The following is a 22406-nucleotide window of genomic DNA, read 5'->3' on the forward strand; positions in this document are numbered from 1 at the left end:
GTAGTACCTTAGTGGGAAATCCAGCCAAACTGGTCTGTCTGCATTTTTATGTGCAGCTACTTTGAAGCTTTTTATTGGCGATTTAAAAGTGCCTTCACACAGTCTACAGCTAATGCTCTACGTATAATTATGGCGGATGAATCCTCAGTAAGTTACAATCTAGGGTGTAGCTCTATAAATTGTGCTTTATAAATTCTATCTTAACACCCTGATGATTGGTTATAGCACTGGCGTAACTTGTGGGCCCGAATGCAAAATCTCCCAACCAGGCCTTCAAATACCAACCACTGGTCTTTCACAGTTTTAGTCTTCTCATACAGGTGCATCTCACAAAAACAGAATATCATCAAACAGTTAATTTATTTCAGTTCTTCAATACAAAAAATGAAACGCATATTATAGTCATTGCTGGCCAATCAAGCGCAGTGATACTGTTGTTTTTAAGACAGGCATTGGTATTTTTGGCAGTGTGGACAGGTGCCAAGTCCTGCTGGAGAATGACATTTCCATCTCCAAAAAGCTTATCAGCAGAGGGAAGCAGAAAGTGCTCAAAGGCTATGTGCACACGATGCGGATTCGTGTGGGGATTTTTCCGCACAGTTTTTGAAAAATCCACAAGTAATACGCACTGCCTTTTACCTGCGGATTAACCGTGGATTTCCTGGGTTTTACACCTGCGGATTCCTATTGAGGAGCAGGTGTAAAACGCTGCAGAATCTGCACAAAGAATTGACATGCTGCGGAAAATACAACGCAGAGTTTCCGTGAGGTATTTTCCGCACCATGGGCACAGCGGATTTGGTTTTCCATAGGTTTATATGGTACTGTAAACCTGATGGAAAACTGCTGCGAATCCGCAGCGGCCAATCCGCTACTGATTTGCAGCCAAATCTGCACATAGCCTAAACTTTTTTTTGGTCTTGATAAAACACAGTGTATCTATACCAACAGATGACATGGCTCCCCAAACCATCACTGATTGTGGAAACTTCACACTAGACCTCAAGCAGCTTGGATTGTCTCTCTCCACTCTTCCTCCAGACTCTGGGACCTTGATTTCCAAGGTCTAGTGTGAAGTATCCAAAATCAGTGATGGTTTTGGTAGCCATGTCATCTGCTGGTGTAGGTCCACTGTGTTTTATCAAGACCAAAGTCAGCGCAGCCGTCTACCAGGAAATTTTAAAGCACTTCATGCTTCCCTCTACCGACAAGCTGTTTGGAGATGGAAATTTAATTCTCCAGTAGGACTTGGTACCTGTCCACACTGCCAAAAGTACCAATACCTGGTTTAAAAACAAGAGTATCACTGTACTTGATTGGCCAGCAATATTTCGTCTGACCTTACCCCATAGAGAATCTATGGGGTATTGTCAAGAGGAAGATGAGAGACACCAGACCCAACAGTGCAGATGAGCTGAAGGCTGCTATCAAAGCAACCTGGGCTTCCATAACACCTCAGCAGTGCCACAGACTGATCGCCTCCATGCCACGCCGCATTGATGCAGTAATTGATACAAAAGGAGCCCTGACCAAGTATTGAGTGCATTTACTGAACATGTATTTCAGTATGCTAACATTTTAAAATCATTTTTCAAGCTGGTGTTATAAAGTATTCTAATTTACTGAGATAATGACTTTTGGGTTTTCATTGGCTGTAAGCTATAATCATCAATATTAACAGAGACAAACACTTGAAATAGATCACTGATTGTAATGACTCTATATAAGAGTTTCACTTTTTGTATTGAAGAACTGAAATAAATTTACGTTTTGATGATATTCAAATTTTGTGAGATGCACCTGTATATGCAAAGCGGACTTTCTGTAACTTTAATCCCTGCACCCACTATATTTACACCCTTGATTATAGAATACTGGCTAATGGGACTAAAATGTTTATTACGGTAATTATGATTTCTATTCCTGAATAATTATGCTTACCTTACTCTACTAACTGATGTATCCATTTTTATAAAATAGGAATTGATTTGTAGACACTATATGGGCCCAAATGAGATATGAATTGCTTTACGGAATCACATTTGGCATTGTGAGACATTTCTTGCCGGATCAGACTTAATATCTTTTACTCATTACCCCTTTTTTTATATTTAAAAATTATTTAATTTTTTTTTTTTTTTTAGTATTCCACCCGAGTGCAGCTCTTATTATTTATTTTCTTACTTTCCCGTTCTTGATTGTCCTTATGAATAATGGTACCCATCTGCCTATCCCTGACTGTTCGTATCAGAAATAGTACCCATACGCCTGGAGAGGGGCAGTGTGGGGAGGACGTTACGGAGAGGGTGCAGTGTGGGGAGGACATAGAATCATAGAATGATAGAGAGTTGGAAGGGACCTCCTGGGTCATCTGGTCCAACCCCGTGCTCAAAGCAGGATTCACTAAATCATCCCAGACAGATGTCTGTCCAGCCTCTGTTTGAAAACTTCCATGGAAGGAGAACTCACCACCTCTCATGGCAGCCTGTTCCACTCATTGATCACCCTAACTGTCAACATGTGTTTTCTAATATCTAATCTGTGTCTCCTCCCATTCAGTTTCATCCCATTGCTTCTAGTCTTTCCTTGTGCAAATGAGAATAAAGATGATCCTTCTACAATGTGACAGCCCTTGAGACATTTGTAGACAGCTATTAAGTCTCCTCTCAGTCTTCTTTTTTGCAAGCTAAACATTACCAAATCCTGCAACCGTTCTTCATAGGACATGGTTTGCAGACTGGTCACATCCTAGTAGCTCTTCTCTGAACTTGCTCCAGTTTGTTGATGTCTTTTTTAAAACGCGGTGCCCAAAACTGGACACAGTATTCCAGGTGAGGTCTGACCAAAGAGTAAAGGGCAATAATGACTTTGCGTGATCTAGACTGTATGCTTCTGTGAATACATCCCAGAATTGTATTTGCCTTTTGTGCTGCTGCTGCATCACACTGTTGACTCATGTTCAGTTTGTGATCTCTTAGTATACTCAAGTATTTTTCACATGTGCTGTTGCTTAGCCTTATGCCTCCCATTCTATAATTGCTTTTTTTTTGCCCACATGTAGTACTTTGCATTTTTCCTTGTTAAAAGCCATTCTGTTAGTTGCTGCCCACTGCTCCAGTTTTTTTATATCTTTTTGAATCCGCTCTCTCTCTTCTCTAGTATTAGCTATCCCCCCTAGCTTTGCGTCATCAGCAAATTTAATTAGTGTACCCTCAATTTCTTCACCTAAATCAGCGTTTCCCAAACTCCAATCCTCACAGTCCCCAACAGATTATGATTTCAGGATTTCCATAGTATTGCACAGGTGATGGAATTATTATCAAGGCATCAGAAATGGCCACAAGTTCTCTCACCCTTGCAATGCTAATGAGATCCTAAAAACATGACCTGTGGGGGTCCGTGATGACTGGAGTTTGGGAAACACTGATCTAAATCATTGATAAAGATGTTGAACAATACAGAGTCCAGGACAGAACCCTGTGGTACCCCACTTGAGACATTCTTCCAACTGGATGTGCATCCATTTATGACCACTCTTTGGGTCCAATCACTAAGCCAGTTATGAATCCACCTAACAGTTGGCTTGTCCCTTCCATACTTAGTCATTTTTTCAATAAGGATGGTGTGAGATACTTTGTCAAATGCTTTGCTGAAGTCACAATATACTATATCTACAGCATTTCCCTCATCCACCCAGTCAGTGATTCTGTCATAGAAGGAAATTAAGTTAGTCTGACATGACTTATTAGTTGCAAACCCATGCTGACTCTGGTTAATCACTTCATTCTTATCCAGGTACTTACATACATGTTGTTTAATAATTTGTTCAAAGATCTTTCCTGGTATGGAAGTCAGACTCACCGGCCTATAGTTCCCTGGGTCCACTTTCTTCCCCTTTTTGAAGGGAGATAAGTGCAATGTGGGGAGGACGCTCTGGAGAGGGGGCAGTGTGGGGAGGACGCTCCGGAGAGGGGGCAGTGTGGGGAGGACGCTCCAGAGAGGGGGCAGTGTGGGGAGGACGCTCCAGAGAGGGGGCAGTGTGGGGAGGACGCTCCAGAGAGGGGGCAGTGGGTGGGATAATTTGTGCAGAAATCACAGTGAGGGGCAATTATTTATTCAGGGGGTGGGGCAAGGGAGATTTTTACACATGGGGCAGTATAATGATCCTTTTATTTCTGAGGCCACCGTGTCAAGATGTGCTGCAAAAGACCAAAGAAGGAAATCTGGAGAGAAAAGCAGTGGGAGTGAAGTCTCATGGCATCTGTACTACATGGAGACAAAAGGGATGGGAATGACTCCAATCATAGAAGATGTCACCTATAATGTACATGTTCATTTGTGATACTGCCTGTGTGTCATCAGAACTGTGGTTCTTGTATGTTCCAAGTCTGATGATGGCTGGCAACAACAACTCCCAGTATCTCTTTACCACTGCTAATGACACATTGGGAGTTGTGGGTTCGAGCAATACAATTACAGTATTTATGGGGCTGACCTGACACTACAATTGATCACTGCACTAAGCTTGGTGCTGTATACATGTACAGACGGCTCTGGCGACCCTATTCGTGAACTGACGATGGTTCAGATCTTGTACACACATGTAGCAATCCATAACGTGCTACATGGCTATGTTAAAACTTACAAATCCTAAGACTTAGAGATTTGGAGGAGGATTTGGTGAATTTCTGCTGATGCTGCTGCTGCTGCAAAAAAAAAAAGTTAGCGTGTGTTCAAACTAATTTTTTGTGGAGCAGAAACTCTCCAAATCCTCAAAACTTGGATCTGGTGATGCATTATGTACTGCTGGTGGTTCTGGTAATGTAGTCATGCAAGTGCCCCTTGGGATTGGTTCAGTATGGGAATGTGGCCCTTGGACTAAAAAAATATTGTGCACCCCAGTTTTACAGCCTGCTCTTGTGCCAACTGGGTTGCAAGATCTGAGCGCCATCAGTCTCCCTGCGCTTACCCCATATTGCAGAGGCAAGCTACCTCTGCGAGCGGCATTGGAGGGTGCACAATTCGCACACGGACCCCGGACCAGAGCTAGCTGCTGACTAACCACTTATACAGCACTAGTAATCGGTGACAGTGACCTAGGGCATCCATCGGAATGCCCACTGCGTGCCCCTCTTCTCACTAAGGTGTAATGGTGGGGTGCCAATGGGTTTCCAAGGTTACCACAGTCCTGCTGACGGCCACCATCTGGGATATCCTGTGAGTAAAATATTGCAGTATATAGAAGTAGAACATATAGCGCGAGTGATTGCATGTTCAAAAATCGTAGGACTAAAAAAAATAAATTCCAATATATAAGTATTTAACCCATAAAAGCTGAACACTAAAAAAATTAAAAAAAAATAATGACAATGTTGTGTGTACCCCATAATGGTACCAATAAAACCACAGCTTGGAATGCAAAAAGAAAAGGGTCCTTACAACAACAAAAACAACTCAGTTGGAAGAGTTTTTTTTTTTTTTTAAACAAACTTCAGTCTGGATTTAGGCCACTGGAATGATCGTTGTACAGACAATGGCGGAGCCGGGGGTCTCACCAGCCCACCACATCTGGACACATTTACCAGATTCTCCTGGAGGGTAAATGGGGTCTCAGAACCGCAACACAAATAAGGACGGAGGAGAAACCCCTCACTGACAACTGATCACGTCCTTAAAGGGGCTGTCCGGGGAAACGCGTTATGACACGGGGCAGGTGATAACGGACTGCGCACTGGGGTCGACACGGTTATTACTTGTACTACCCCTTTAAGCGGGTAATCCGGGCGCAGATCACGGCATCGTCACTGCCCTGCGCCCCCTGTACCTCGCCAGTGCCAGCAGATGACGTCACGGATCACGCCGCTACGTGCACCCCGTCCTCACCGCTCAGAACTTGTTCGTAGCTTCATGCTGCTGCCGAGAGGCGAGACCGTCCGCGCCCATCTCTGTCAGCGGCGACACTCGGCAGGTCACAGCTAAGCCGCTCTTTCCGGGACACTCGGGTTCCGGCTGCTACCGGTGTGACGGGCAGTGGACGGCGGTGACGTCATGTGGGAGGCGGAGCTACTGCCAACACTCCGGCTCCTGAGCGCTCACACGTCAGAGGGGGAGGGGATGGACGCTTACGTCGTTGCCAAGGACAAGGTGGCTGGCGTCTATCGGCCTTAGCAACGGGACTCCGAATCAGGTGAATAATATGTTGCATCTTCATTATGTGGGAAGCGGGACACGATCGCGAGTGGTGTATTAGTGGGGCACAGTGTGCTATACTGTCTGCACTCCCAGCCCCCGTCTGCGGCTCCTGCGGTGCTCTCCAGCTGTCAGGGCCCGGGATCCCAGCACTGCTGACTCCCCCGCCATGTGTGTCACATCTCCCCATCTCACTCCCTCTAGGGACAGTGTCACAGGGGGCGAATTAGAGGGGCTTTCTATTCCTATCGGTGTAGCCCTGTGGTGGTCCAGATTTCAGCACCCCAAACAAGTGATTGCTGCAGCGTGTTCATTGCCGCCAACGCTCCGTACACAAGAGCATAGCGCAGCATGGCCGCCTGAGATGGGTTTGGGTCCATGATGGGGGCATTTAGGGGAACCCATGGATCAGCCATGATGGTCTGTTTGCATTTCTCCGTATTCTTCAGGGAGTAAGGCTGCGGTCACATGTCCAGTAATCATCTGTTAGAACGGACCCAGGACCAATCCATGACAAGTTTTGCACACATTACTTTTTTTGTCCAGCTTAAAAAACTAATTTCAACTGGGTCTGGTGTTTTTAACATTGAAATCTATAGAAAACGGATCCATTATATAGCCTTCCATCTTCTTCCATATGAAACTGATCCAGTCAGCAAAAAACGGATCCTTTTCAAATGGGAGAATAATGGGTGGCTGATTAATGATCCATTTTCCATAGACTTCAATGTATAAAAAACAGATCCAGTTGAAATCAGATTTTTACCTGGACAAAAAAGTAATGTCTGCCCAAGTTGTCAATGGATTGTTGTTATATCTGTTCTAACGGACATGTGAACATAGCCTAATGCAGTGGTCATTCTGATAGAAGACGTCAGGCCACGCTCACACGGTCAGTATTTTACCTCAGTATGTGTAAGCTAAATCCAGGAGTGGAACAGTCAGAGGAAAGCTATAATAGAAACACGTCACCACTGTATTTATCACCCACTCCTGGGTTTGGCTTACACATACTGAGGTAAAATACTCACCAAATACTCAGGTAAAATACTGAATGTGTGAATGTGGCCTTAAAGGGAACCGGTCACCCCCAAAATCAAGGTGAGCTAAGCCCACCAGCATCAGGGGCTTATCTACAGCATTCTGGAATGCTGTAGATAAGCCCCCGATGTATCCTGAAAGATAAGAAAAACAGGTTATATTATCCTCACCCAGGGGCGGTCCCCGCTGCAGTCCGGTCCGGGGCCTCCCATCTTCACCAGGTCACCCGCAGGCACCGGGCCTCTCTGACCTTTCCCAGCGCCTGCTCACTGCAGTACTTTGCTCTGTCCTCAACAGGACAGACAAAGTACGCCTTCGCCTTAGCCGCAGCGTGAAGACAAGAAGAGGACGTCATCGTAAGAAGATGGGAGGCCCCGGACCGGACCGCGATGCCCATCGGACCGGAGTATAATCTAACCTCTTTTTCTTATCTTTCAGGATACATCGGGGGCTTATCTACAGCATTCCAGAATGCATTCCAGAATACTGTAGATAAGCCCCTGATGCTGGTGGGCTTAGCTCAACTTCCATTTTGGGGGTGACAGGTTCCCTTTAAAGGAGTGGTTGAGTGGAGCAGGATAGGTGAAGAGCTGGAGACCAGTGTGGGGGTCCATCCACTGGAAACTGCAGTAATCTTCAGAACTTTTATCCCAGTTATTATTCCCACCTAGAATGGAGCGGCTGTGCACATGCCTGACCACTGCGCCATTAATTTCCTAGGGTGCTGCACTTTTTTTGGAAGCCCTGTTAAAAATGAATGTTGCAGTGGTTGGGCCTGTGCCCCATTTTGCCGGTCAGGGCAGGTTTCACTGTTTGGACCCCAACCGATTTCTAAATTATTATCTATCCCTTGGATAAGTGATAACTTATCTTCACTAGACAACCATGTGACATCCAACCAAAACAAAATGTATACAGTCGTATGCCCCAATACAACATTGGCGCTAAGGTGTCTGCCATAAATCCCATTCCTGCAAGCTTCTGAGCGGCCCTGAATGTCCTCCTGCCCCTGAATGTGACATGTGATGCCTCTTGGACTGTCCTACTTGTTTCTCCAGACTCATTTATAAGCAGAAATACAAATGATCTTTATGAAATCACATTCAGAAACCACTTACCATATTGGCTATTTGCCTTAGCTGTGCCTCCCTATGAAAGGCTGGTTCGCCTGTTACCACAGTCAGTTTGTTTTGCCTGACTGGCACCAAGTATGATGGCTCCCCCACTGTCCTCTCTGCAGGTGCACCCAGTATTATATGCATTTATAAATCAGTACCACTTGTTACATTGTAAAATAATAGTAGTAGGTTTTCATTGGTTGAGGTGTAGTTAACACTAGCATAAGTCATTCTCTGCAGTGACCACTAGGTGGCGATGTTGCTTCTTTTATAAGGATTGGAAGCAGAGACCAGTCAGTGTCAGACATAGGTGCCCACCAAAGGAATGGAATGACACTCATGAAGAGATGTCCTGTGTTTGGTCTGATGAAGGGGAGCAGGTCCCCAAAGTGTGTAACCTTTTAAGACACTTTATGAATAAAATAACATCGTTTACCTTATCTTTGAACCAATCCTACATTCTGTTGGAGTGACAGCAACAAGTATAGCATCTTTTTTCTTCTATATACCTACTGTTATCAGGTGAACACTCCAGAACTCCGTTGGAGAAAGGAAGGCACAACAGGAGACGCCAGGCATCTACAATCCCTACCATTCCCTTTACCCCGTAACAGGGTGAGGTGCGCTACTAACAATAGAGGTGAGCCCCCCTTGTACCTCTGTATCTCTGCGTACCTTTGTTTTATATACTAATTTGTCTTTACGTATCACACGAGGCGTCATTCCCTTTCCGTTGTTATTTTTTTAATAGATGTAAAAACTGATTAAAATATTATCAGAAAGTTGCTGTGAACGTAAAGCCGTACTGTATGCGATGTATCTATCAACCAGTGTGCGTTCACGCAGCCAAATAGTTTTTGGCTAAAGTAGATGTAAAAAGTGGCACACTCTGTGTGTATGTCTGATGTCCACGGCTTGACAGCAAAATGCTACATGCACCTCCAGACACAAAACTGACCCCTTAGAAAACTTTATAGGGTTAATCAAAAAGATTTGCACTCCTCTGGTCCGGTTTCCAGGCCTGTGATGCAGATCATAGGAGTCTTCACATCTGTGGCTGGCATGTTCCATTCTGGATGCCTCTGGTGTATGCAAGGCCCCTTGACGCTTGTCAGGACATCAAATGTGGTCTAGTGACTATGTGACCTAGTAAGCGAAAGGGGTGCCCAGGATGCCGGCTGAATTCCACAGATGCAGTGTTGGACTGGGGTGCTAAGGGCCCACCAGAAACCAACTCCAGGGCCCCACTTTTCAACTTTTAAATGAAAATACCAATCATACAAATATGCACTCACAACTAACAGAGTGGAACACCGGGACGTAAAGGAAGGAAAAAATCACAGACAAATCACCAAGCAGCAGTCTCATGAACAACACTCCAAATGCCTCTTCCAACAAACAAAACCTCTTACTCCAGAACCAGGCAGTATGAATCTAACACTGGCTATCCCTGATTGCCAGAGGTGAGTATATGTAGCAGAGGGGAGTGGCGAACACTGAACAGCTAAGATCATCAAAGCAGGAAATCTCCAGAAGCTCTCAACTGAACAGATTAACCCCTGCACCACTAGCAGAAACCTGCACTGATTACAATGAAAGTGAAGTGCTTCTAATCAGTGCAGGAGTATGTGAAATCAGACACCGCGGTCTTCTCGCCCCTCTCTGTCACGGTAAACCCGTGACACCAAGTATGATATTCTCTGAAACGCTTCAGATAAATTATAGTTAGAAGACCTGGCCAGGGACTTTAGAAAGAGATGAGATTAGTCTAGCGCCGTCCATGGCGGGCTTTTTCTCAGACAATTCTAGTAGGTCTCTAATGATGCACACACATGGATCTATAAACTATGTTTTCTTTGAATCGCGGGGCATGTCAGAGAAAAATATACCTGGCTGCAATTACACAGCTGGGATGTATAATGGTATATAGTTTTCACTGGCTTGCCAAGGGAGGGGGGCGAATCATTCTCATTTAAAAAGGCTATCAGCTCTGTAGCTGGAAATTACAACGCTCAGCACTATCACCGCCGTTCAGCGCTTTATGTAACATGGGCTAATCACAGCACAGGTCTCATCTCTGTGCTCCATGGTAATGAATGAGAGAAGAGATGGGATTGTCTGCCAGCTGCTACAGGAAGGTTATGCACTGGGGGCAGAGGTCCTGTAGGGGGTGCAGTACAAGGAAATAGGTACTTCTAATCAGAACGTACAGTTCTTAAAGGGAAAAAGGTTTACTGGTTCATGGTACTGGGACATTATGTTACTGTGCTGATATTTGTCTGTAGCAATATAAGACAACAAGTCACAGATGTCCTCATAAAAAAATGTGCCAATGTTGTGACCTCCTTTCCTAAGTCTTATTTACATTGGGCATAATTGTGTGGCAGCTGCAGATTTCCTGATGGCACAGTGCCAACTTCCTTTTGCCATGGTGGTAAATAAGCTCTTCTACACGGAAGCAAAATATATTCCTATCAGTTTATTAGCTACTTTTTCCCCAACAAATGCCAACCAGAAGTGCCAGCTACAGAGTGATCAATAAATGTGGGCATGCAGGGGGTGTATATTGTATAGTATTGTGTATTATCAGGGTATCTAGGGCATATTATGCATGAGTACTATCAAGGGTGTATATTGTTAGCTTGGTGTAAATGATCACCTTATGGAATACTACTACTTTATATCCTGTAATACTGTTTCTGATATAGGCTAGCCACACCCTTTTATTCAAGCCACTCCCCTCAAAGCACACGCCCTTTTATTTAGTCCAGGGATGGGGAACCTCAGGCCCCAGGGCCATTTACAGCCCTCAATGACCTTTTATCAGGCCCCCGAGCAGATTCTCAGGGACCGCATTCTTGGGCAGGAAGCTGTGTTTTGATTACAACCAGCTCATTCATTTCTTCTTGCTCTGTTAGCACACAGACAGTGTTCACTACTGAACACTGAAGGGCATGCAATGAAAGATTACATCCTGACACCAGTGTTAGAGTCAGGATGTACTTTGTGGGCGGAGTTTGTACGGCCCCCAAAGGATGGTATAAATATCCAAATGGCCCTTTTCAGAAGTAAAACTGTGTTTTTTTTTGTTTCTAATAAAAGACTTTATTCTGGCTTTGTCTTTATTTACCATACAACTATAGGATTAGTAATGGATAGGTGTCTTATAGACGCTTCTCCATTAGTAAGCCATGGGTTTGATGTCACCTGACAATACAAAGGTGATATCAACCCCACCAATATGAACCTCACTTTCCACCACTACAGGGCTAGTGGGAAGAGCCGGGCAAAGCGCCAGAATTGGAGCATCTAATAGATGTGCCTTTTCTGGGCAGTTGCGGGCTGCTATTTTTAGGCTGGGGGGGTCAATATCCATGGCCCCTTACCAGCCTGAGAATACCAGCCACCAGCTGTGAGCTTTAGCAAGGCTGGTTGTCAAAAATGAGGGGTCACCTTTTTTAAAATTATTTATTTAAATAATTTAAAAAAAAAAACAGCGTGGGGACCCCTCTGTTCTTGATAATCAACCTTGCTGAACATGACAGCTGAGGGTTGCAGCCCCCAGCTGTGAGTTTTGCCTGGCTGGTTATAGAAAATACAGGGGAACCCACGCCATTTTTTTCATTTATTTATTTATAGCGCAGGCAGCAGCTGATGAATACTCCCATCAGCCGCTCCTGCTGTCACTGTTATTAGCAGCAGCAGGGGTAGGCTGATGGTTGTAATAGTCCCATCAGCTGCCACCTGCTGTTTCTTTTATCACCTAATTATAACTCTCATAATTCTCCCTTGTTCGTGCCGATCGCCGTTAGAGCAGGAGAGACTGATGAGAGCCGCATTCAGCACCCGGCGCCGGGGAACATCGCTGGCGCCCATCCGTGTGGTACTGATGCGGCACACGGATGCCACACCTGTGCCACACGTGTGCCACAAGTATTACACACACGGACACTGACCTCTCCGGTAACGGAAATATCAGGACATATATTTTCCATATTTTGGCCCACAGAGTCAAGCGATGGCTTGTTTTTTGCTGGACGAGTTGACATTTTTATTGGTACCATTTTTGGACACATGAAATTTTTTGATCACTTTCTATTCCGATATTTGTGAGGCAGAATTAATAAAAAACAGCAATTCATGAATATCTTTTTTAGAGGGGGGGGGGTTATGCCGATCTGTGTGTGGTAAAATTGATAAAACAGTTGTATTCTTCGGGTCAGTACGATTACTGCGATACCTCATTTATATCTTTTTTTTATGTTTTGGCGCTTTTATATAATAAAAACTATTTTATAGAAAAAATAATTATTTTTGCACCACTTTATTGTGAGAGCTGTAACTTTTTTTTATTTTTCCACTGATGGAGCTGTATGGTGGCTTGTTTTTTTTGCGGGACAAGATGACGTTTTCAGCGGTATCATGTTTATTTATATCCTTCTTTTTGATCGCGTGTTATTCCACTTTTTGTTCGGCGGTATGACGATAAAGCATTGTTTTTTTGCCTGTCAGCCCTCTGCTGGCTTCTGGAATGATACAATCGTGTTTGATTGCAGCATTTCGGGGGTTAAAGTGATGGGAGCGGTCCACTCCTGGCACTCAGTGCCGGTTGTCAGCTGTCAGAATCATCTGACACCTGGTGGCGATCGCCTGCGCACCCCCTGAGTTCGCGGGCGATCGCGATGACGTAATAATCCGTCTATGGTCCAGTTCGCCCAGGTCACATGGATGAATCTTTAGGTCCATTGTCAGAAAGGGGTCAAGGGCTAGAAAATCCCTTGATTAGAGGGGAAGGGTCCTCTCTTCAGGATTCTCATCTTGGGGAATGATTGGGGAGCGGTTATAAAGCATGTCTCTCATTTCTGAGGACCTGCATTAGGGTTCGCTCACATCTGCGTATATAAAGTAGCTGAAGTTCTCAGACAGAAAAGTTGGAGAGTGTCCGACGAGTGTCATGCGTTTTTTTCTCTCACCTAGAATCCGCTTGTCATTCGAGTGTGTGTTTTTTCCTCACCTAGCATCCGTATGACATACATTTTTAACATCATCTTTTACATACAGTAATTCTCTGTCATTTCAAGCTAGTTTTTAAACTAATAAAACAATATTATATACAGATAGATATATGCAAAATAGACTTGGCTTGAGAAAGGCCATTCATAGCCGAAACGTTGCGACACCAGATGAACTAATATAGTCCCTTTTTTTTTTTTTGCTCAAGTCATCGTTGTATTTGTGTCTGAGATCTTAATGATATCACCAGTATTCTTCAAACTGTGATCAGATTGTCATTTGTATAATTGGCCCAATTCTCTTGGTTGAGATAATTGACGGCCATCTGCACCTGCCCTTAAAGGGCTATTCCCATCTCCAAGATATTATCTCAATTTGTAGTAGGGGTAATAATAATAAAATTAGCAAATACCTCCAATTAGAAATGTAGTATAGTTTTTCAGATTCGCTCTGCCTCTTTCCTCATGTGCACTCATTGCAGGACCTTAGGTATCTATGGTTATGACCACTGATATAGTAACAGGTAGTTAGCTAGTTGCTAGTGGTCGTAACCATGGATACCTAAGATCCTGCAATGCCTGCAAATGGGGTAAGAGACATAGCGACTCTGAACAACTATACTACATTTCTAATTGGAGGTATTTGCTAATATTATTATTACTACACCTACTACATATCGAGATAGGATATTGGAAATGAGAATACCCTTTTAATGTGTGCTCTCCTTGTCACTTTAGATCTAGTCAGATCATCATAATTACCATTATACATACCTAATACATTGTATTGTTATCCCCTTGAAAAGCTGCTTTTGTGCCAGCGAAACGTGCGTTGGGGCTGACATCCGTCCTTGGGGTGACCACCTCTCTATCTCACAGACCTCGGTAAGCTTGTCCCCTTGCACTTTTTAGATATTATCCTTTGTGATGTGTGTTTATTTAATTAATATGGGGGCATCCTTTTTCCGTGGTCTTATTTTTGCATCATGACTATAAGTTAATGCCTGATACCTTGCACTGCTGAGGTGGTTACCTCTCTTCCTGTCTGTACCTCCGTGGCGTATGGGTTACTTTTTTTAATGTGTTTTTTTTATTCTTTTTGATATTTAATAAAGATTTATACTGTTTTTTAGTAAAATTATCGCCTGGTACTCCTTTTTCTCCTATTTGCCATGTTTTTTGGAGTTGGTGTAGCTGTTTTAGGGTGGGCCACCATAGGTGCCCCATTCTCTTAGCATTTGATATGCAGCTGGGTTGGTTTCTATTGTATTGTTATAGTATAATATGTTAGTTTACTGTTTTTTTAGCAGGAATGGAGATGCCTTCTGCTCAACATAACCATTCTGCTGACAGCCGTGAACGTCTTAAGGAGCCTTGGCTGGATTTTTGCTTACACAGTACATTACTACCAGGCAGCCCATGGAATAAGGTATGACTCTTGTACATTTACACTATAAAACAAGTATTCGTTTGGTAATATTGTGGATGTCACAATTTGCTTCTTGCTCCACACAGGCATTATTTTCCTGTTTCAAATGTTGTGATTTTGAGATAGACCATATCCAAATCATATTTGACTTCTGTAGGTTCTCATAACTAGAGGATATACGTAGCTGCTGGGCTTGTGGGCCATGTCTAAATCCTGATGTCTTTTGGACAGTATACTTGCAGCAAATTTTGCATAAAGCAATAGTAAAAGCAAATATAAGAAATGTTTTAATACATTTTCAGAGAATGCTGCTGCTTTCTCCATCAGTGACCTAAACCTTCAATTCCCTCCTGTCTTCTGAGCTTGTTGAGGGAGGATTTAAATTGATCCTTCACGGTTAACCCAGTGATTTCCAAATTAATATATAAGGTGTTGCCGGCAACTGAAAATGACCAGACGGAGACGTGTGTCTCTGTATGGGGGATCGAGCAGATCTCTGGCCCCCGTTTATTCTGTATGACTTTATCATAGTCATAGAAATTACACTTCAACCAATCAGCATAAGAACACGCTCACGGTTCTTAGCCTATAAGAATGCAGGACTTCAACTAATCAGCATAAGAACATGCTCACAGTTCTTAGCCTATAAGAATGCAGGAACAATCTGTGCGTCAAAGTTTTGTAGAACAATACACCCTCAGTCTCATGTTCTACCGAGGTTGCAACAATCAAGGTCTCATCAAAATCTCATAACAGCTGTAACCTTTAGCCTACTAACAAAATTTATATCAAAACAACAAAATGGAGTCGAAAAGCACAAAATGGAGATTCTTTCTTAATTTCTTCCTTCACATTCCCCCCTAGATAAATTTTGTTAATTAATGTCCAGCATCAGAGGTACTATCCCAAGCTATAAGCTCGAGGGATACTGGTCTTCACATGACTGGTGCCATGTTACCAGCCATGGCTGTTGCGGCGTACCCGTCCCCCCTGTATACTAGAATTTACGAATAACAATTATTGATAACAGTAGTGGGGATCTTTTGAAGATAGCCATGCGCTTGGCTTCAACATCTTCATCAGGTAACTTTGTGAAATCGGTGTAGAGAAGAGCAGAGGTGGCAACGCTTTTGGTTTCATCACTAGTTATCCTAGTGCAGAATTTCCTAATACACACAGAAATACACCAAAAAACAAGTTTTAGTATTACATACATGACAAAGATAAAGGTGAATACTGGCAGCCATTTTAAATACAGTTATATCTGCAAGCATAGGAAAAACTTATTGTTTCACAGTATAAGAGTATAGCAGTACAAAAAGGTATAAAGATATATATATATTTTCACCTTGACAATCCCCCCTAAATACTAAGTTTTTTTCCCTAAAGAAAGATCCTTCGAGACTGTCCATGTGATGGGGAAAGGGGAGGTGGATTTCTTCATCCAGACACCTCAGAAACTCTCCCCTAGCGAGAGGCCTCCAGGCAGCTGAACCCTTCACTAACCTCACATGGAGTTCTCCCACTGTCCCTAAACTAAATCTCTTAGCATCATCTGAGAATGGGGGGTTCTGTCTACTCTCTTGAGAGGGACATACTTAGGGATCTCCCCTGGATCAGTACCATCGTACTCTGGTGGGTCTACTTCTTGATTGAGGAAGGTGCCAGTCGGGATTGCTTTCACTAACTACCTAGGCCTGCCCAGGTGTACTTATACGTCCATCATATTTTCATTATTTGTTTGTAAAATGAGAAAGGTTGGTTCTCAGGGTCAGCCAATTGTTTTTGCATAGTTAGCTAGTCAGAGGGCCTCCAGGGATAACACTCCTGTATCTGTCTTACCCTACCTGATGTGGTTGGTTCTCTGGTAGTGGGGGCGACATGACATGCTGGTCTACAGCTCCTTCCCAAAAGGATTACTGTCAGCCTACTCCCAAAAGTTAATGTCTCCAGTATCCACCAACCACAATCCTGTGTCAGCTTCTTATATCACTGCATGTGATCTTGTCTGGACAGGATTCAGTGTAATTCTCTTAGGTCGGGTTGCAGCACGGGTCATACAAGTGTTAGGGCCCAAATCCTCAACTATACCTTAAAAGGCATCACAGCTATAATTGACAAATCTTTGTTCACTGTAATATATATATATATTTGATCCATTCAACATTTTTATTAATCTGCACCTGTGGGATTATAGAAGCAAAGCCAGCATAAATCTGGTTCTGGGCTTTAAACTGGTCAGGCACCCCCCCCCTTGGCACTCCAATGGCATCAATATATATTAGTGGATCTTCTTCATAACTCATGTGGAGCTGATCAAAACTTCTCCTCTTTCTGGTAGGTTCATCAGGTGTCTTTGGATCCCAGGGTAGAATCTTGAACTGCATAGCTAGTTTAACAAGGTTGCATTGACCTATCCAGGCATTAGGCAACCTAGGAACGGAGCTTACCATCTCCACATAACCAATAAATGTCGTACATATATTCTGTATGTTTGATTAGCAAATCAGTATCTAGAGAACTGTTCCCTTTGCAGAAACCTGTCTCGAAGATCCCTACTGGTGTACCTGTGGTGTCGTGGAAATTATAGCAGGTATAATTGTCAGCTAATACGGTTACTTCTCCTGGAACCTTTAGTTTGGGTTTCTCATGAATTAGTAGGACATAATCTGGACAATCAGTGGACTTCAGACCTTTCAAACGATTCATGACACAGGCAGTGGTGTTGTCATCAGGGAAAAGCAATGCATGTGTGTATAGGTGTGTATTCGCAGCAGCACAAGCAATACATCCTACAGAGATATTCTGGACTCTTACATTGTATCTCACCCATTCTAACCATAGGTTTTTCCTTGGGGTTGTTTGTGTTTCTATGGAGAAAACTTCTTGCCAACTGAGACCTGGAATGGGGATTACTTCATTGACTACATTTTGCAAACGCTCACCTGGGCCTGTCTTAGCTGTACTGGTAACAGGGGCCTTGGTTGGTCTGAAACTAATATCCTGGAGCTGTATATGGCCTAAATTCCCATAGTATCCACTACTAAATACATAATTATAATGCCTTCCCAGTACAAATGTCTGCAGGTCAGCAGATTGGGGGCTTTCAAGATTTAGGGGGGGGGGGGTGACAACTTTTACCCCATTTACAGCCCCTAAGTGGTTGCAGAAGGGCTGTTAGATGCATTATTTCACGAAGACTCCTACCCGTCCCATCCTTGGGAACATGGCTTCACTAGATTTATATCCCCAATCATCTCCCATATTCCAAGCAGCATCTGACCAATAATAACAGTTATTGTTGTCATTTCTGGTAACACACATATAAAACTGGATGGTCCCCTCTACCACCCGTTCAGTCTCGGGGCACTTGACTACATCACAGAAATCAAATCGCCAGATATTCGCCGGGGCTGTCAGGTTTACCCAGAGAATAGTGGGACCAGAATTCTTATTTTTACAATAGGGACCAAAGAGGTAGGGGCGAGGATAGCCCTCAGTTCCAGGATCAAAAACAACAGCAACATTTCCCTTCAGTCACTACTGTGACTAAACACTGGTTCGGTCTCTTTTACAGTGTGAAGCGTGGATCCAGGTGCTCTTTCCTTCAAGTTTTACTGCAGTGGGGGTAACCAAGATCACCGTGTGAGGTCCTTCAAATCTCGGCTGGAGACAATCTCTGCGCACAAACTTTTTCACATACACCAGGTCTCCTGGCACAAAATCATGGTGTCCAGGAACCTTGTCTGGGTCTGGAAGAGAACTGAAAACGGTTAAATGCACTTTGGCAAGGTGTCCATGTAAGGCCTGCACATAGCTAGTCAAGTCCTAGTACTTGAGCTGCAACTGTTGTGGAAAGAAACATTCAATATTGGGGCTCCTGCCAAACAGAATCTCATACGGTGACAGTCCTGTCTTCCTGTTTGGGGTATGTCTTATTAAAAACAAAGCTAGAGAGAAACATTCTGTCCATGGTTTACCAATCTCTGTCATTGCCTTCTGGATTTTAAGCTTAAGAGTTCCATTTAGTCTTTCCACTTTTCCACTACTCTGTGGATGGGGTATGCAATACTTGACTTACCCCCAGTGCTGCCATTACCTCTGACATGATCTCTCCAGTAAAATGGGAGCCCCGATCGCTTTTGATGACTTCAGGAACTCCATACCTGCATATGATCTCAGCCATCAGTTTCTTCGCCGTTGTCTTAGCCGTAGCTTTGGCAACTGGGTAGGCTTCTGGCCAACCTGAAAATAAATCAATGCAGACCAACACATACTCATACGTCCCTACCCTGGGTAACTGAATATAATCAATCTGCAGTCTCTGGAATTGGTTAAAGGGCCGGGGAGTGTGTTTGGATGGGGTTTTCACTGTCCTACTCTGATTATGTGTGGCACATATCATGCAGCTCTGTACCTGCCTTTCTGCGCAGGTGGAAAACCCGGGGGCAATCCATTGTTTCTGTAGGGTGTCACACATGGCCGTCTTCGAGTGGTGCACATTCCCGTGCAGAACCTGTGCCATCATTGGGTACAGTACCTGTGGTAGGCAGACCTTTTCACCCCTCCCCCATAGTCCAGTGACGGTATCAGAGCAAGCCCCTATCTTTTGCCACCTATTTTTCTCCTCCTTACTTGCCTGTTCTTGTAACTGGGCTAAGATGTCTTTCAACACAAATGGAGATGGTGGGGTGTCTAGGTGATGTACTTGAGAGGCTACAGGAGTGCTTGCTGCTTTCTTGGCAGCCTGGTCTGCCAGTGCGTTACCCTTTGTCCGTCCATCAGTGCCTTTGGTATGTGCCTTTACCTTTATGATGCCTGCTTGGGTGGGAAGCTGTAGTGCATTCATAAGTTACTGGACTGCCTCAGCACGTTTAAAGGGGTGGCCATTTGCTGTCAGGAAAGCCCTGGCTCTCCAGATAGGCCCATAATCGTGTGTAATGCCAAAGGCATACCTGGAATCAGTGTAGATATTTACAGTCTTACCTTCTGCTAGTTTGCACGTTTCTGTGAGCTCTGCTTCTTGTGCAGACATATGAGCTGGCATTGACTCTGCCTTGATTACCTCATGTTCTGAGACCACAGCATATCTGGTACAGAAGCGTCCTTGGTCATCTTGGTGACGGGATCCATCTACAAAAAGCTCAAAATCAGCATTAGAATAGGCACACTAGAGACCAGCCGTTTCCTGAGACATCAATTCTAGACAATCATGTGATTTGGAAACCTAATCTTGTTCCTCTGGATCCATTCTAGAAAGAAAAAGTGTCCTTTTTCATGTCACCCACTCCTCCCCCTTTTGGATCCATAGGAACTAGGGGAAGAGTAGCGGGGTTCAGGACAGTGCACCTTTTTAAAGTCACATTAGTAGGCATGAGAATAGCACACTGAAGTCGCAGCTGTCCAGCCATGGACATGTGGCTAGGTTGTAACTGGAAAGGGGAACTTGAGGGTAGCATCTGTCAGCAGGGGTGTGACAATTTCTTTGAAAGTGACCGGGCCGGCCATAGCGCCAACACTGCAAGTGAGAACTGGTGCGGCGGGGCTGGGGAGCAATACCTCCAGACATAGGGTTAAAAGAAATATTTGAGTAGGGGACTGAATTTGTATAAGGTGGGAGGGCTGGAGTTGGAATTTGCTGCTGGGCAGGCCACTGATAAGGAGCCAGCTGCATTCTTGTACCTGGGGTGGGGGCTGGAATTGGAGCAGAGACTGCTGTGGCTGGTTTTAACCCTTGATCTTCCTGTTGATGCAGAACGTGCTAAATTCTTTTGAAAACTTTTAATTACTTTTAATGCATCATCCGGAGTGGAAATCTCAATATCGGGTCTGACCGACATTATTGCCTCCTTCAATTCAGATTTAAGGCCGGACATTAAAGCTGCCACAAATAGGTGTGAATGGGCTTTATTATACAATGAGAATCCCAAATCTTTAAACACTACCATAAGACGCCCATAAAACTTCTCGGCAGTCTCCCCCTTGTCCTGTGTGACATCTGTGAGGGAGGTAGCTTGGTCCGCTAATCTATCTTGTGCCCAAACTTTTAAAGCATTACAAAAATCAACCCCACTCTCATATGTTCCCCCATCCAGGTTCACATTATACATTATGCCACCCTCAATGATTGGAAAATATCCCTCCCCAGCCTTCACTTGGAAAAAAATGTAACAGATCTCTCCGGGGAGTGGAATAAATCTCTCAATTTGCTGCTATTTGTCTATAGAAGGCCATGGGGGAGGTTTCTGGATCGGGTAATTGGTTCCAAAGGGTGTCTATCTGGGATGGAGAAAAGGGGGTATACTTTGGCCTGTCAGGAGTAGCTTTCACATCATCTTCTTCAAACTCTGATATTACTGACTCGAGGGCGGGAGGAGGCATACAGGATTGCGTTCTGGCAGTGGCCGATAATAGGTGCCGTCAGCGTTTAGCAAGGGAAAGGTGGGGGCTACAACCCCGGATCTTCTCGCTCCACAATTGTAACAGACCTCTCTACACTGAGAATTAGTAACTCCGCATACATCACAGATCCACGCAGCCGGATCATAGGATGGAGGCGCACTAAGTTTTGGCAACCCAGTATATATTGGTGCCTTGGGATTGAGGGGCACAACCAGATTTCACTTTCAATTTACAATATTTCACAGATCTACCAGCGCGTACAATACTAAGAAAACACAGAGAGACTCAAGAGCGCAGCGACGCGTGCGCCCCCTCCCTTTTCAGAAACAGCAATAAGAAAAATCACAGCATTCCTCAGTGCAGAAAGAAAAAAAAACCACAGCGCAGCTGCTCAACCCCTCCCATCGGATATTCCAAAGACAAACACAGACACAAAAAATACAGCAGTTCTTAGACTTAATTAATTTCTACAAAATCTTCATCACACATTTCACATGCCAAATTGAGAATATTTTCCCTGCATTCCTGACAGATTTCTTTTCCCTTCTTTGGGCTAACAATATCAAATTTTCATCACACAATTCAAAGTCTTCTTCTTCCACGGACTGATTCTCCTTTAAAGCGAAATACCCCTACTTAGTCGTGTATAGATACCAGAGCGGCCGCTTAGTCTATTCCACTAGGGTTTTTACCTGTCCCCCGCTGGGACAACCCAAAATCGCGGTACTCAGCGAAAGGAGGAGGGCGTCTTAGACTCAACCCTCCGGACACCTCTGGATATATTTAAATCAATATAAACCTGAGTTACGTATCCTACCCAATCTTCGATCACCTCACCGCGCCTGATTCTAACAGTGATCAGGAATTCAGGATATTTTGACTGTAAAGAGAATTACATCACTGGTTAATCCGGGGTGTCCGTCCCTTATGAGGTACGGTTCGAGCACTGGGCTTCCAACGGAACTACACCTCTATATGATTCCACCCAAGAATCATCCCACTCCGGGGACAAACCTCAGATCCTCTTTGCAGCAACAAACACAGGAAAACCACACCAAACGGTCAGTCTGAACAGTATAACTGCCAACTTACCGTGGTTGTTGTGGGGGATGATCAGTCCCAATTTTCCAGTGCCTGCGTCCGGTCCGAGGGTCCTTTGTCTTGTTGTCCTCCGGGCGGCAGAAGCATTCCTGCTTGGAGCCCCACGTTAAGCGC

General features: G+C 44.2%; 2 protein-coding genes across 6 annotated transcripts in view; one reads left to right on the plus strand and one right to left on the minus strand.

Moving 5' to 3' along the window:
* RNFT1 (ring finger protein, transmembrane 1) overlaps positions 1–6164 on the minus strand; it is a 44341-nt gene extending 38177 nt beyond the window's left edge. The window contains exon 1 of one of the 5 annotated variants that reach the window (XM_077296206.1): positions 5884–6164. In XM_077296206.1, the coding sequence (XP_077152321.1) occupies positions 5884–5909 (26 nt within the window). In that variant the 5' untranslated portion in view covers positions 5910–6164. Of the gene's footprint in view, positions 1–5653; positions 5805–5824 lie in introns of those variants that run through there. The other 4 variants (XM_077296207.1, XM_077296208.1, XM_077296210.1 and 1 more) reach the window with 4 other exon arrangements.
* The window catches only part of LOC143817701 (uncharacterized), a 385700-nt gene continuing 369346 nt past the window's right edge, over positions 6053–22406 (plus strand). The window contains exons 1-4 of the mRNA XM_077299189.1: positions 6053–6187; positions 8871–8988; positions 14167–14245; positions 14668–14789. Coding sequence (XP_077155304.1) covers positions 14673–14789 — 117 coding nt within the window. The 5' untranslated portion in view covers positions 6053–6187; positions 8871–8988; positions 14167–14245; positions 14668–14672. The remainder of the gene's footprint in view (positions 6188–8870; positions 8989–14166; positions 14246–14667; positions 14790–22406) is intronic.

This window comes from Ranitomeya variabilis, chromosome 3 (genome assembly GCF_051348905.1).
Source record: "Ranitomeya variabilis isolate aRanVar5 chromosome 3, aRanVar5.hap1, whole genome shotgun sequence".
Classification (NCBI taxonomy): domain Eukaryota; kingdom Metazoa; phylum Chordata; class Amphibia; order Anura; family Dendrobatidae; genus Ranitomeya; species Ranitomeya variabilis.